General features: G+C 39.6%; 1 protein-coding gene across 3 annotated transcripts in view; it reads left to right on the forward strand.

Moving 5' to 3' along the window:
• Positions 1–756: 756 nt before the first annotated feature.
• Positions 757–14,989, forward strand: part of zc3h7a (zinc finger CCCH-type containing 7A) — a 71,073-nt gene continuing 56,840 nt past the window's right edge. The window contains exons 1-3 of one of the 3 annotated variants that reach the window (XM_055651729.1): positions 757–925; positions 1,068–1,213; positions 11,187–11,292. In XM_055651729.1, coding sequence (XP_055507704.1) covers positions 11,213–11,292 — 80 coding nt within the window. In that variant the 5' untranslated portion in view covers positions 757–925; positions 1,068–1,213; positions 11,187–11,212. Of the gene's footprint in view, positions 926–948; positions 1,214–1,334; positions 1,504–11,186; positions 11,293–14,989 lie in introns of those variants that run through there. The other 2 variants (XM_055651728.1, XM_055651727.1) reach the window with 2 other exon arrangements.

Consider the following 14,989-nt stretch of genomic DNA (forward strand, 5'->3'; position numbering starts at 1 on the left):
CTCACTCTGGCCATGGAGGAGACCCAGGAGAGAAAGGTCGTTCATTTGCCCTATCTAGTTCTCTCATGATCTTTCTATGCCTCTACAAGATCACCCTCAGCCTCCCGTTCACTAAGAATTAAAGTCCAAACCAGCTCAACCTCTCGCAAAAGCTCAGGCCCTCGAATCCTGGCAACATCCTGGTAAATCTCTGCATCCTTTCTAACTTTCCTCTGCCTTACTGCTGCATCTTTTTTACTGACAAACACTCTCCATCGTTACTATTCCAACTCAGATAGCCACTATTTTCCTCAAATGTGCGTAATGTTTACGCCTCCTCTTTACCATTCTCCCTGAATATTTTTTAACAATCGAGCATCCGACAAATATATCACCTCCCTCAACAGGAGCAACGCTATTCCTAACTCCGTTCCTATTAAAGCACATGGTTCTTCACGGCCAATACTAAATAAATGATAGGTTGTTTGTGGGCTACGCCTTGAAACTGATAAACAAATACAAACTCAAGTTGAAATAGATCCCAGACAGCAATTAAATTATACTGGTAGTCTAAAATAATTTCTGATCTTAAAGACGCAGGTTATTTTTTAACATAGTTTATAGGCAAGATACTAGCTCCTCTATTATCTTTAGTTTATAGTCTACCTTAACAGCAGAATTTTTTTTTTCATCGCGAGTCTTGTGATTATGAAATTTATGATCAACAAGCATTTTAATGTGCTGTTTGCAATGTAATATCATGGATGTAAGGTGTTTTTTTGTCTCTTGAGACCATTTTATGATTTTTAGATCTTAATAATTTACCCATTGAAAAAGATTCTGAGCGTGTATTACGAATTGAAAGCGAAGATTTTACGACGAGCTGCTTGCCTGAAGGCGCGACTGGCACGATTTCAGGAAACAACGATGGAAACTTGTTGTAGAGGTAATTTCATGTGTATGTTTCCGTCTACGGTTTAAATTACAAGCTGAGAAGGAGGAGAATTAATGTTGGCTCCCGGTTTCGATTTGCCTCTTTTATTTGTCCAATGTTACTTGCATGTTTTGAGCTCTCTATCGCTCTGTAGGTGGCAGTTGTTAACCGACAACGAAGCAAGGGGGAACGGACGACACATTTCTGATTTTAGGAGAGAAAAGAAAGAAAATAAGGTGCATGGAGAAAGCAGGGCTGCATGATCCACAGTGAGGACAAAAGACCTGAGACTGTGAACAGGCAAGTGCATTCTTATATCACTGTTAATAGAAAGAAAGGGGTCAAATTGGGCGTGTTTGTGCGGCACCGGGTAGTTTTATTTTTGCATTGAAAGAAATAGAGAGAAAGGGAGGGTTTAAAAAAACAAAAGTTTGTGGCTGCAAAGAGGTGGCCTGGGGAAGTTGCAGCGGGTGCTGGTCCAGGAGAGGGTCGCTCATTCACTCACTCCTTAATGGGCCTGAAAGATTCCTCCACACTCCCCGCCGAAAAGCTGGAGCCTAATTTTATTTTAAAAGAGAGAAAGGCCGTGGGTGAGCAGGGAGCCTGGGCCTCGGGTTGTGGGATGCGGTGGGTGTCGGGGAGAGAGGTGCCTGGTGCCGCTGCTCCAAGGCCCATGGGCTGGAACAACATGTATAATATATCAATATGTATTTGTGAGTGTGTTTGTGTGTGTATACACGAACACACTGAACTTTTTTGTTCTCTCCCGTCTATTATATTGTTTACAGAGTACTATGTTTACATATTCTGTTGTGCTGCTGTAAGTAAGAATGTCATTGTTCTATCTGGAACATATGACAATAAAACACTCTTGACCACAGATATGGAACTCCGCTCTAATATCTTTGCCCTTGATTCTCGACACTTGCCCAGCCACCGACTGCTGTGCAATCCAGTGACATTGCCGCTGAACTCGGTTAAAATATACATTTTAACCTGTGCATATTTACATTTTGCTCCTTAAAAAAAAAATGAAGACGCAAGTCCCCCCCACACACACACACAAAACAAGAAATGCAAATTCGCGTTTTTGCATCTTGTGTTTGTTGCTTAAATGTGATTTGGAGTGAACCCCAACCGTGGCTTTTTAAAGCAGTTCATTTTTTGTAGGTAATGACTGAATAAGCCTGTGGGATAGGATGTGGGAGTGTGGTATATCTAGATTTTCAAGACACACTTAATAAACAATCAGCACAAGGTGCCACCTCGTGACAACAGGGTGGGGGTAATATATAGACGGAACGTTAAACATAGATGTAAGATTGATTAGTAAAAGCAGAAGAGGAATGGATGGTGTACAAGTTGGCAGAGAGTGGTGCCACAGGGGTGTACTGGATCCTGGACCATTCACAGAGTAATTTTAATGACTGATGCTAAGGCAGGGTATACGGAGTTGTTGCACTATATGTTTTCATTTCAGTTTGTGACAATACAGAGTTGGGTGGGAAAGAGGTGATGTAAAGAGATATTGACAGTGGCTAGAAAGCAGTCGATGGAACATTGTAGAGGTAGGAAGAATGGCAAAAACGATTTTTAGAAACATGGTATGAAGCTTGTAAATACTATTGCTTGATGGGCTAGCAAATTATATGGATCAAATTAACATTTGGGTCCAGCAATAGAACCAGAAAATATTGGAAATGCTCAGTAGGTTTGGTGGTGTCTGCAGAACATGAACAGTATAGCGTGCAGCTGGGAATGCAAATTGTAGAATGACCTTTACTGCAAGACTGTAAGAAGGTCATGCTGCAATGGTTACAGGACTATTTTTTGAGAGCATACTTCAGTGCTATGAATTTCTTCCTCAAGAAGGATTAATTTGCCTTGATGATAGTGCAGCTAGTGCAGTCGAATGATTGTTGGGATGACAGAACTGGAGTGATTCAAGGGGTTGGTCGGTATTAGAAGAATGGTCTCATTGAGATGTCCAAGATTCAGAATTTACCTTGTGACTAGTGGTGTGCCTCAGGGTTCAGTGCTGGGCCCATTATTGATTGTCATCTAGATCAATGATTTGGATGAGGACGTACAAGGCATGATTAGTAAGTTTGTAGATTACGCTAAAGTGGGTGGTAGTGTAGATAGTGAAGATGGTTGTCAAAATTTGCAGCAGGATCTTGATCGGCTGAGCAGGTGGGCTGAGGAATGGTTGATGTAGTTTAATACAGAGAAGTGCGAGGTGTTGCATTTTGGGAAGTCTAACATGGGCAGGACCTACACAGTGAATGGCAGGGCTCTGGGGAGTGTGGCAGAGCAGAGGGATCTGGGAGTGTAGGTACATAGTTCCTTGTGGCCTTTCTTGAAGGTGGCATCACAGGTAGACAGGGTAGTGAAGAATGTTTTTGGCACATTGGCCAGCATCAAGCAGTGAATAGAGTTTAGAAATGGGATGTTATGGTTGTACACATCGGTGAGCTCACATTTAGTATATTGTGTTCACATTTGAATTTATGTCTCACCTATATGTGATAAATGTCAACATTTAGAAGCTACGTTATCGCACATGTTTACAAACTGTACAAAAATTAAAAAATTTTGGGTAAATATTTTTAGTATAATTTCCAAAGTAACCAACACACAACTGGAACCAAACTCAAAATTAATAATACTCGGAATATTAGAATTAAATCAAACACTTAGAATAACACAAAGAGATACAGTTTATAACAGGAAAAAAATTTCCTAAAATTTTGACCCTACCCCAAATCAAAATGGATTATAGGTGACGGATAAACATGAAAGAATCAGAGGTTGGAGAAAGGAATATCGTTCCAGGTCTCTTTTATTGACTTTGCCAAATGATACGGGAACCTGACTAGCACCCGACTAAAGATTGGATGAAATGCTATACTTCGAAATGTACAACAGAATGATACCAAAGTTTTTTCCATTCTTCTTCAATTACCTCTTTCACTCCTCTTCCTTTTTTTTTATTTTAGTTTTCTTTTTCCTTCTTCCCTCTCTCTATTTCATCTATCCCTTTAGCCCTATCTAGTTATAAAAAAAAAATGAAATAAAAATCCAAAAAATATTGGAAAAAATGTAATAATAACTCACAATAATATAAATTTAAAAAAGATTAATAATAAAAAAATTAAATAAAAAATAAATAAATAAATAAAAAAATAAAAATAAAAAAAAAAGAAAAGAATTTATGCCTGAGCCACGTGATAGATAAAGAGGTAGATTTTAAAGACCACCCCAAAGGAGGGTGGGATAGTGAGTCACAGGTTGAGAAAATATATTCCAGACTCTATGACTTTGCCAAATGATACGGGGCCAGAAACTAAGAGCAAAGGTACCAAAGTATTGTAAGCCAGGAGGTGGTTAGTGAGAAAGGGAAGGTGAGGTCAATCAATGGTACTTTATTTTTGCATGTACTGAAGTACAGTGAAATTCATTTTTGTACACAGTTCAGTACAAGTATCACTATACATTAGCACTGAGCTACTTCTTGGATAAGCATCTCAGAGACAGTACAAGTGTATGGCAGTATTTCATTGAGACAGTATACAGAGTCGCCAGATTTGGCACCATTTTCAAGTCCCAGTTGTTACAGGTATAGAGTTCTTAATCTGACCATGAAGGCCTGTTGTCCTGGTGGTGTTGCAGGGTCTACCTGGCCAAGCATAGCCATTGGTGTTCTACACTACCGCTCTGTGCCTTTGCAGCCCGTGTCTGGTCCACATTCTAAGCCTCTTGGAGGGGTGCCCGGTCCAGCCGAGCCTGAGGCCTGCCCCTCCATAGAGGCACTGCATTGCCTCCCACACCAGGTCTGTTTAATGGCCCTCTGTCCAACTCTGACTCCCTCCTCTCTGGTCCATGGAGTGAGCATTGAAAACCAGGATGAGAAATGTGGCATTGGTTTGTGGGTCAGTGTTCACAGGAGCATTGAATGAACACAACTTGGTGCAAGTTTGGCTACAGACACTGGAACTTCTAGGAGCTCAAACGTATTAGTGATGCAAGATGTATCCTGCATCAGTGTGGCACTTTAGCATTAATAATAGTTATAGCAGGTGTGCTTTAAATTAATTCAATTCCTGTCTGCTTTCATCCTGACAGGATGTTAATGTTATCTTGCAATCAAACATTTATCCTTGATGTTTGTTCAGAGAAGTGTATGTTTTTTATAAGCCTTTATTCCTTTACTGTATAATTACAAAATGCCGGTGCAGAATATAGTGTTGCAGCTATAGAGAAAGTGAAGATAAACCAAGTGCAAAGGCTGTAACGAGGTAGATTGGAAGAGTAATTCTCATACCAAGCAATGATGCATCCCAATAGGGTGCTTTCTATAGTGAATGTGCAAAAACCTGTGTGTGCTGACTTTCCTGATGTATCATACCATACATGTGTACAACTGGTAGTGCAAAATAGGGTAAGGATACGGTGCAGAATATAGTGTTGCAGCTATAGAGAAAGTGAAGATAAACCAAGTGCAAAGGCTGTAACGAGGTAGATTGGAAGAGTAATTCTCATATCAAGCAATGATGCATACCAATAGGGTGCTTTCTATAGTGAATGTGGAGAAACTGATGTCGTTGAAGACATGCTGACTTTCCTTAGTCTGATGTACAGAAAGGCCACATCAAAACTTTAATAGATGAGGTTGGAGGTGCATGCAAGCCTCTGTGTCACCTGGATGGGCTGATGGGATCCCTGAATGGAGATGACAGAGGAGATGTAGGGATAGTGCATCTGAATTTCTGCAGTTTTAAAGGCAAAGTGCCTTACTGTGAGGGTAGGTGTATCCCTCAGAGTGAACCACCCTGAATCCCCATTTATACTGATGGAGTGTACGTCTCAGTTGAAAGTCCAGATCAGAAAGGGGTGAGGCATGGTGCTAGATATGTGACATGTCTGTCAGGAATTTTGGATAATTAATTGAATTGGAGCTGAACTGGCACGGTGTGTAAGGGAGTACAATAGTAAGGGGGCGATCCTGTGCTCAGAGGGACTTCGAATTCTCCATATTGACTACCTGGGGTTTGCCGGTGGAGTCCAGAGGCACACAGGGGGGTGGATGGTTTCCGGTAGTCTGGTGGGGACTATCAGTTGAAGTGATCGCTGGAATCGATGCAGTCCTCGCTTCGTAGGGCTGTCGGTATTTCGATAGTCAGCAGACCTGGAGTGTGTTGCTCTCGAAACGAAAAGGAGGTGAAAATCTCCAGTTCCACTTGTGTCGAATAGTAATGGCCACGTTTTGCATTGTGAATCATGAGCCGTTATGATTTAAAGAGATGATGATGTCAGGTAGATGATGGGGGGAAAGCATCTTGATATTTCCAGTATAAATCAGTGAGTAAAGAGTTTAAAAAGTCTCCGTTTGCCCTGGAGTTTAGATTTAAGAGGGTTTCCCTGTCATACTTTGTTAGTACTAGGGAGTTAGAACTTAGAATAAGTTAAAAAGGAACATAAAAGTTAAAAACACACACAATTTTTTTTTTGGGTCTGTTTCCATGCTGTATAAAAAAAAGGAGGTGAAAATCTGACAATGTGCACTTTAACCACATATGATTTTTTTTTTCTACATGGTGTATTAGGAGTTCAGCGTAGAAGGAAGTCTCAAATTGTGGAGCGGATACAGTGCTTCGGTAGTTGGTTACAAATAAAGGCTAAAACTCCATGGGTACCTTTGTCCCACCGCCCTTCGCATTCGGTAGGACTCTGCCTTGTAGACGTCCATGTTTCCTGATGCCAAGCCCGAGTTGTAGGCAGCGGTACGAGCATTCATAGTCGCAAAGGGCTTGAGCTTGCTGAACTGTATTATATCTTAGAATGCAATACTGCATAACATTCGCAGGATACTTTACATCAAGAATAATTTGTAAGTACATGATTTTTAAAAATCAATTCGCTGTTTTTTTTCTGGAGTTTATTGTGAGGCAGGTTTCAAACTAGGAGGAGGACTAGCAAGAAGTCAATGATTAGAAGCATTTTGGAGGGAGGTGTCAGTTTTATGGCGTGATAGTATTGATCGGTCCCATCATTTAATGCATATTGTAAGGACAAAGTCTCTGTTCTGCTAATGAAATCCTTTTTCTTCTTCTGGATTTAATGGATCCCCTTAATTGGCATGTCACAATGAAGATCACTAAAAAGCGCTTTACTTCAATTTTGTGTTTCGCGAATCTGGGAATTCAGCATCAACTATGAAAAAGCTTTTGTGATGTGCTAACATGGCTGGCACTCGAGAGGACTCATAATTAACAGGATCGACTGCTGGAAGTGGTTGGGTAGCACGAATGAACTGTCGGGATGCTAATCAGAACATTTACTATAATTTTTTGTATTGAAGATTGAAGCTGCAAATGGGGTTGGGGGAGTGGGGTGTAAGATTTGAGTTTCATGGTCAGTGGCAAGAGACGGCAGTATCTCAACAAAGGTTCGTGACTGGTTAACTTGAATATGAACAGAAATCTGGTCAGATTCTGATTAGCACTGGGAAGGCTGCAGAGGAGATTTGCCAAAATATTGCCAGGAATTGGATGACCACTGTGCACAACACCTATGTTCATAAGAGCAGAATTAGGCCATTCGGCCCATCAAGTTACTCCACCATTCAATCATGGCTGATCTCTCTTTCCCTCTCAACTCCATTCTCCTGCCTTCTCCCCATAACCCCTGGCACCTGTCTGCAAGAGTTACTTTTAACTTTCTTTTGCTTGCATTATTTAACACTCTATCCCACCCATACTCTGACTTATCTTTTCACCTGCACTGTTACAGTGAGGTTCAATGTAAGTTTGAGGATCAGCACCACGTCTTCCATTTTGAGTACATTTGATAAACTCATTATCAAATAGACTCTATCTATTTTACTGCTGTCATCCAACTATGAGTTTGGTTCAGCATTTCCCTCTTCATTACGGCAGTCTGACGCATTGGAATGTATCCACACAGCCGTGCTGTTAGCAAACCAATTATGTAAAAGAAAAGTAAACATTATCAGCCATTAACCCATTTTACCTGGAACAGCTATTCCCTTTGTCATAACCATGCCTCCTGTCTCCTTCTCTTAGATCTTTTAAACTACCTATTTTATCTCTTATCCCTAATTCTGAATGTTAACTTTTTTTTCTCTTTCCAGAGATCCTGCCTGACTAGCCGATTGTCTCAATTTATATCAGATTTTCAGCATTTTTTTTGATTTTCACTAATTCTTGTTTGAACCTATTTTCCTTTTGATTTACGTTCATTTGTCTTATGTGTGTGAGGAGATTAGTTTTTCAAACTGCTTTAAATAAAGACTGTGTTGCACAATTGGAAGCCAATAAAGATAATTATTGTTCTGTGATATTTATTTCCTGTAATGGGTAACATAATCTTTTTGATAAATGATATCTGCACTGTATTAACAGCTCATAGTTTTACTGGCCTGCTGGTAGTCTCAAGCATTTTCATTTGATTTATTTTGTTATCTGTAAATGACATGAACTTAGAAAGACATTTGCTTATTCTAGTCAAGATGACATTTTGCATTATGATTAAGAACTTATTGCAATATATTCTCTCTTTCTGGGATATTTTTTAAATATCGCATATTATAAAGGCAGCAAAGTAACAATGTCAATAGAGCTATTGCTTCACACAACCTAATTCATCCTGACTGTGGGTGATGACTATGTGATGTTTGCATATTCTTCCTGAGACTGGGTTAGTTTTCCCTGGAGTTCTCCAAAGATGCATAGGCTAGTAGGTCAATTGGCCAATGTAAATTGCCCTTGGTATATGGGTGAGTGGTAGAATATGGGGGTCATTGATGAGTTTGCGGGGAGAATAATGAATAGGATTAATTAAGGATTAGTGTAAATGGGTAGTTGATGTAGACTAGGTGGACTGTATAGCCTGTTCCAGTTCCATATGACTATGTATTCCTTGTCTTGAAAAAGATTTGAATGGTGAAGTGCTATGATGTGTACATCCGATTTTGTTTAATTTGGATAATGAGTTTATACATTAAGAGATTAGGGATTTCATCTGCAAGTTTAAGATGGAAACGCTCAAGTGATTCTCCTTGTGGCAAAGAAAATCATGAGATTTGATGGAGGTATCCAAGTCCTCCCCAGGGTACGGCTGGGTTCCTCCTGTGAACTGTTCTTAATCCGAACAGTTCGCGAGTTGGAAATGCAGCCGCTAGCTGAGTTTCCACATGGCAGAACACACCCGCAGCCCTACAAAAGCCAGCATATCCATCTTGCTGGTCTCCCAAATGCTTGCTCGAATGTATGAACTGGGCAAAAATTGGCAGTTTGACGATGGATAAAACTTAACAACCCCGCCGTGTATGTAGTACTGTACTGTAACAATTCTAACTCCAAGTAGAACAAATGAATGTATAGGTGTAAGAATTTTCATAGTTGTATATTATTAACATACTTGTGATATCAACATGCTGCCAGCATGTCAAAATATGTAATACATTTTTTTCAGTGCAGTCCTTCATCTATTGCTTTGTAATGAATAATAATAATAATAACTTTATTTATAGAGCACTTTAAAAACAACCACTGTTGCAACAAAGTGCTGTACATGACTAATCATGGACAAAAAATTATTACACGACAATAAAAACACTAGAGGAGAAAGTAAAAACAATAAAATTAAAAACATTAAAAGCACTAAAACAGGAGCAAAGTCTCAAGCAGGGTCAAAAGCCAGGGAATGGTAAACATTTCTTGCCATTGATTGTACAAAGTAAGTTGAATGCTATATTACCCTGTCAGATGTAAGGTTATACAAAGTAATGCTTTAGTCAGTGAAGGTGGAGTCATGTCTCTGCGACGTCTCGGGCTTCAGATCTTTTCCACCATCACTGAGTGACATTGAAGTCACAGTACCTTAAAACATAGCATATGTTGAAAAAAAAAATATTTAGTTCAACTTTTGTTTTAGCATTCTGATGTAGCTGGGCTACATCAATTTATAAATCACTGATGTGTTATATTGTTTAAGGGTTATTATTCTTCATTTGAAAGAATTGGTCGAGAAGGACTCTTTGTCCCTTCGATATTTCTACATTAGTAGAATTTATGAAATGCACAGGATAAATTGTCTCTAATCTTGGACAACCCATGAATTATTTTCAAAGTTTGATGCTTATTTTGCTGCTTCAGAATATTTTCAGTATATATTACTTGAAGACATGTGCAGACCAGTTGCTTGGAGTATTCCAGAAAATATTAAATCTCTCGTTTCTATAGCCTGGGATTTCCCACTTGTTTTTAAAGGATATTTATCGTACTAAGATGAGTATGATGACCCGACTCCATGACTATCGTTTGGTAGCACTTGCATCCACCATAATGAAGTGCTTGAACAACTTAATTATGGCGTGGATCAACTCATGCCACAGAAATTACCCAGGACTGCTTCAATTTGCCTAGTGTCACAATGGGTCAACAACAGATGCTATCTCACAGGTTGCTATTCATTGACCACAGCTCGATATCCAACACCACTACCCCTTCCAAACTCCTCACCAGGTTTTGTGACCTGGGCTTCTGTACCTCCATTTGTGACAGATTCCTTGACATTATCATTGACAGACTTCAAATAGTGTGGATTGGTAACAACACTGTCTCCTCACTGACCATTGTTGCATGTATACTTCAAAGCAATATGCCTAGCCTCTTTCTTTACTCTCTTTACACCCATGACTGTGGCTAAGTGCAGCTCCAACGCCATCTACAAGTTCACTGATGATCCAACTGTTCTTGGCCAAATCATGGGTTCAGGAAAATAGTAAAATACCTGGTTGAGTGGTGCTGCAACAACAACCTTTTGCTCAATATCAATAAAACCAAGGACCCACTGTGGAATTCAGAATGAGGAAGTTTGGAGACCACCCATGGAGGTTGGCAATGGAGAGGGTTAGCAGATTCCTGGGTGTTAAGATTTTGGATAATCCATCCTAGGCCCAGCTCATAGATGTAATCATGATGAAGGTGCATCAGCACTACTATTTTCTTATAAATTTAAAGAGATTTAGTATGTCACTGAATATTCTAACAAACCTTTACAGTTGTACTGCAGAAGGTATCCTGATGGGTTTTATGATGGAATAGTACTCAATTTCAATGACTTCAATACATAAGCAGAAAGTTTCTGTTGTCGTTATGGGTTATACAAGCACGTTTGTATTTAAGTTAAGCTTCTCAAAGTCTTGAGCAAATTTTTGTGTGATTTATTGTCTCTCATTCCACCTTAGAATCTGCATTGTTGGAGGAAGTGGGCATGGAGGATAACATGACCAATGTTTCCAAGGACAGGAATAATAGGTGGGAGAAAATACAGGAAGGATTACAATTTATCCAGTGAGTATGATAACTTTCAGATTCATGGTACAGTTCTTTGAAACTGTTTGTCACTTGATGTACTGTAGCATCCTGTACTTGAATAGTGATTATATATGTTGCTGCTTTTGTTTGACAGCAGAGCTAGCAGAATGTTAGCTATTTTCTATTATATTTAAATAATAATAATTTTCTATTATACATGACATCTAGGAGCAAGGGTTCAGGCTACTTCAATGTCCTGGGAAATTTGAGTGATCAATAGTTGACAGTGCTGCTGGTGTTGTTAAATTTTCAATAAAGCTTAAAACATAAATGTGAAAATAATATTCAGTCAATAATATTAACTCAGTCATATAGTTACTAATCAGGGTGCCCAAATTTGGCTTGTGAACAAATCTGAATATTTGGAATAAATAGGACATTTAACTACATGGTATTGTCCCAAATCATAAGGTCAATTAGAAACATAGAAAAATTGGTGCAGGATAAGGCCATTCGGCCCTTCGAGCCATTCAATAGGATCATGGCTGATCATCTAAAATCAGTACCCCGTTCTTGTTTTTTTCACCATATTCTTTGATACCTTTAGCCCTAAGAGTTAAATCTAACTCTCTTCAAAACATCCAGTGAATTGGCCTCCACTGCCTACTGTGGAGAATTCCACAGATTAACAACTCTCTGGGTGAAGACGTTTTTTCTCATCTCAATCCTAAATGGCCTCCCCCTTATACTTAAACTGTGACCCCTGCATCTAGCCTGTCCAATCCTTTAAGAATTGTATATGTTTCAATAAGATTCCCGATCATCCTTCTAAATCCCAGTGAATACAAGCCCAGTTGACCTGTTCTTTCATCATATGCAGTTCCGCTATCTCGGGAATTAACCCGGTGAACCTATGCGGCACTCCCTCAATAGCAATACTGTCCTTCCTCAAATTAGGCGACCAAAATTGCTCACACAATTGCAGTCTCACCAGGGCCCTGTACAACTGAGTAGGACCTCTTTGCTGCTAAACTCAAATCATCTCGCAATGACGAACAAAATGTCATTAGCTTTCTTCACTGCCTGCTATACCTGCATGCTTCCTTTTAGTGACTTCCTTTCAGTGACTGATGTACAAGCACACCCAGGTCTCATTGCACCTCCCGTTTCCTAATCTGATACCATTCAGATGATAATCTGCCTTCCTATTCTTGCCACCAAAGTGGATAACCTCACATTTATCCACATTATACTGCATCTGCCATGCATTTGTCCACTCACCCAACCTATCCAAGTCACCCAGCAGCCTCATAGCATCCTCATCGCAGCTCACACCTCCACCCAGCTTTGTGTCATCTGCAAACTTGGAGATGTCGCATTTAATTATCTTGTCTAATATACTTGGTTGATAATATTGTTTCATGTGCCATCATGCTTCCTTTTCCTATGGAGTACTATTATCAGAACCAATTACATAAAACCAACATTATCAGGACTGAAAGCTTCCTGTATAATGAAATATTACATCGCAGGTAGTCATGAAGCTATGCTCTAATTATTTAGAACTATGCCATATTAAACATTCACTTTGTTGTTATTAAATGGTATTTTATATTCCACATCATTTACGTGTATCAGAATTTGGCAGAAAATCCTTATTTTGTTTGGCATGCAATGTTAGGAAACAAGATAATTTAGAAATGACAGGGCAAAAAAGCACGTGTAAATTAACAATGAAAAACAAAATAAATGGATGTGGCTCGAATTATTATGTAATATGTGGCAAACTATTTTATTGAAGTGGGATATTATGTTTAATATTTAAACAGAACAATTTTTTTGCTTGTTAATCAAGCAATTTTATGCATTAAATGTGTTTTCTATCCAATCCGATTACTAGTGCGCACTGTTGTTAACGTTCCTTTATTGACATTTATATTGTGTCTTGAGCTATATTGGAAGTTGAGATGACTTGATCCTCGATGGAATTTTATTGTCAATGGAAGATTGTGTTCTTTATTGCAAAGAATAATTTTAGAGAACTACTTGTGTGCAATGATGATAAAATAAACAAGACACACATTATCTATGTGTATAGTTAAACATGGAAAAGAAGTAGGTGCAGTAGGATTTGCTCTGCTGTTCCTTGATGCTACTTAGCTACTCGATGAGATGCACAGCATTTGTGTACAATGAAATTAAATTGTTACCCCTAGCCGGTTGCTACTAAACTCAGGATAAAAACGTTTACTGTTTAAAAATTGTCATGAAAATGTTTTACCCCATTTGGGTGCAGAGTCTTATCTTTCAAATTTTAATTGTCATTTGTCTGATTTTAATCTCTCAATGCCACCTTTTGTCTCTTTCACTTTCTGTATGTGATGTTTACATTGAATTAAATATTCTTCCTAGTTATGACTTAATTAAACAATAAAGACTCTAGATTTTTTTAAAAGACAAAATGAGAGAGAAAGAAATAGCGAAAATATTGCGTGTTCTAATCCTAAATAATCCTGCTTCTTTGTGAGAAAGACATGCACTAATAATAGTGGGTGGAACTTCTCAAATTATGTTGGCTGCAGCATGCCTAAAGGGCCTGTCCCACTTGGCCATCATTTACGCGACAGGCTGGTAGTCAAGCGTGTCTTCATGCGTCCGCACAGCCGTCTGGAGCGCGTGATGTCATTTGAAGATAGACACAAAATGCAAGAGTAACTCAGCAGGACCGGCAGCATCTCTGGAGAGAAGGAATGGATGATGTTTCGGGTCGAGACATTTTTTCAGTCTGAAGAAAGGTCCCGACCCGAAACGTCGCCCATTGCTTCTCTCCAGAGATGCTGACAGACCCGCTGAGTTACTCCTGCATTTTGTGTCTATCTCCAATTGTCTTGGCCCCGCTCTGGGAGTAGGAGTGGGGGCGGATCCGGATCCGCAATGGCCGTGAGCCCCAGGTCGAGCTTGGCGATCGCTTGCCTGCTTCTGCTGCTGTTGGAGGTGAGACGTTGCACCGCGCCAGGGTGTCCCACTTGGCCGTCATTTACTCGACAGGCCGGTGGGGCGCGAAGATTTCATGCAGAACGAAATCCTGGAGCGTTGCGAGACACCGCGCGCAACTCCGCACTCCTCCACACCACTCCATGTGCCCGTACCGCGCTACCCACACGCTAACAGGTCGCGTAAATGTCACGCAAATGATGGCCCTTGAGAGTCAGTGCTGTTTTTCCTGATACAAAATGTATGTTCCTTTTATATTTTAATACATATATAAAAATATACCTACTAATATCTATTTTAGTATAATAATGCATGTTATTGAACTCCAATAGTAGAATAATGAATTTCCAAAACTTCTTCATTTCTACCTTTTGTATACATTGAACATTATATTGTCACCAAACATCCTTCCCAATCCCAGTTGTAATTACTATTGTATGACTGTTCTGTCCTTTCCCTCCCTTTCCGCTTTGAATCACTTTTGAAGCCACCTTGTGCTTGCAGTAGTTGTGTCGCAAAAAGATCACACCTGGGGTATTATGTGCAGTTTTGGTCTCCAAATTTGAGGAAGGACATTCTTGCTATTCAGGGAGTGCAGCGTAGGTTCACAAGGTTAATTCCTAGGATGGCGGGACTGTCATGTTGAAAGAATAGAGCGGCTAGGCTTGTATACTCTGGAATTTAGAAGGATGGGAGGATATCTTATTGAAACATATAAGATTATTAAGGGTTTGGACAC

The sequence above is a fragment of the Leucoraja erinacea genome, chromosome 20, assembly GCF_028641065.1.
Source record: "Leucoraja erinacea ecotype New England chromosome 20, Leri_hhj_1, whole genome shotgun sequence".
NCBI classification, from domain to species: domain Eukaryota; kingdom Metazoa; phylum Chordata; class Chondrichthyes; order Rajiformes; family Rajidae; genus Leucoraja; species Leucoraja erinaceus.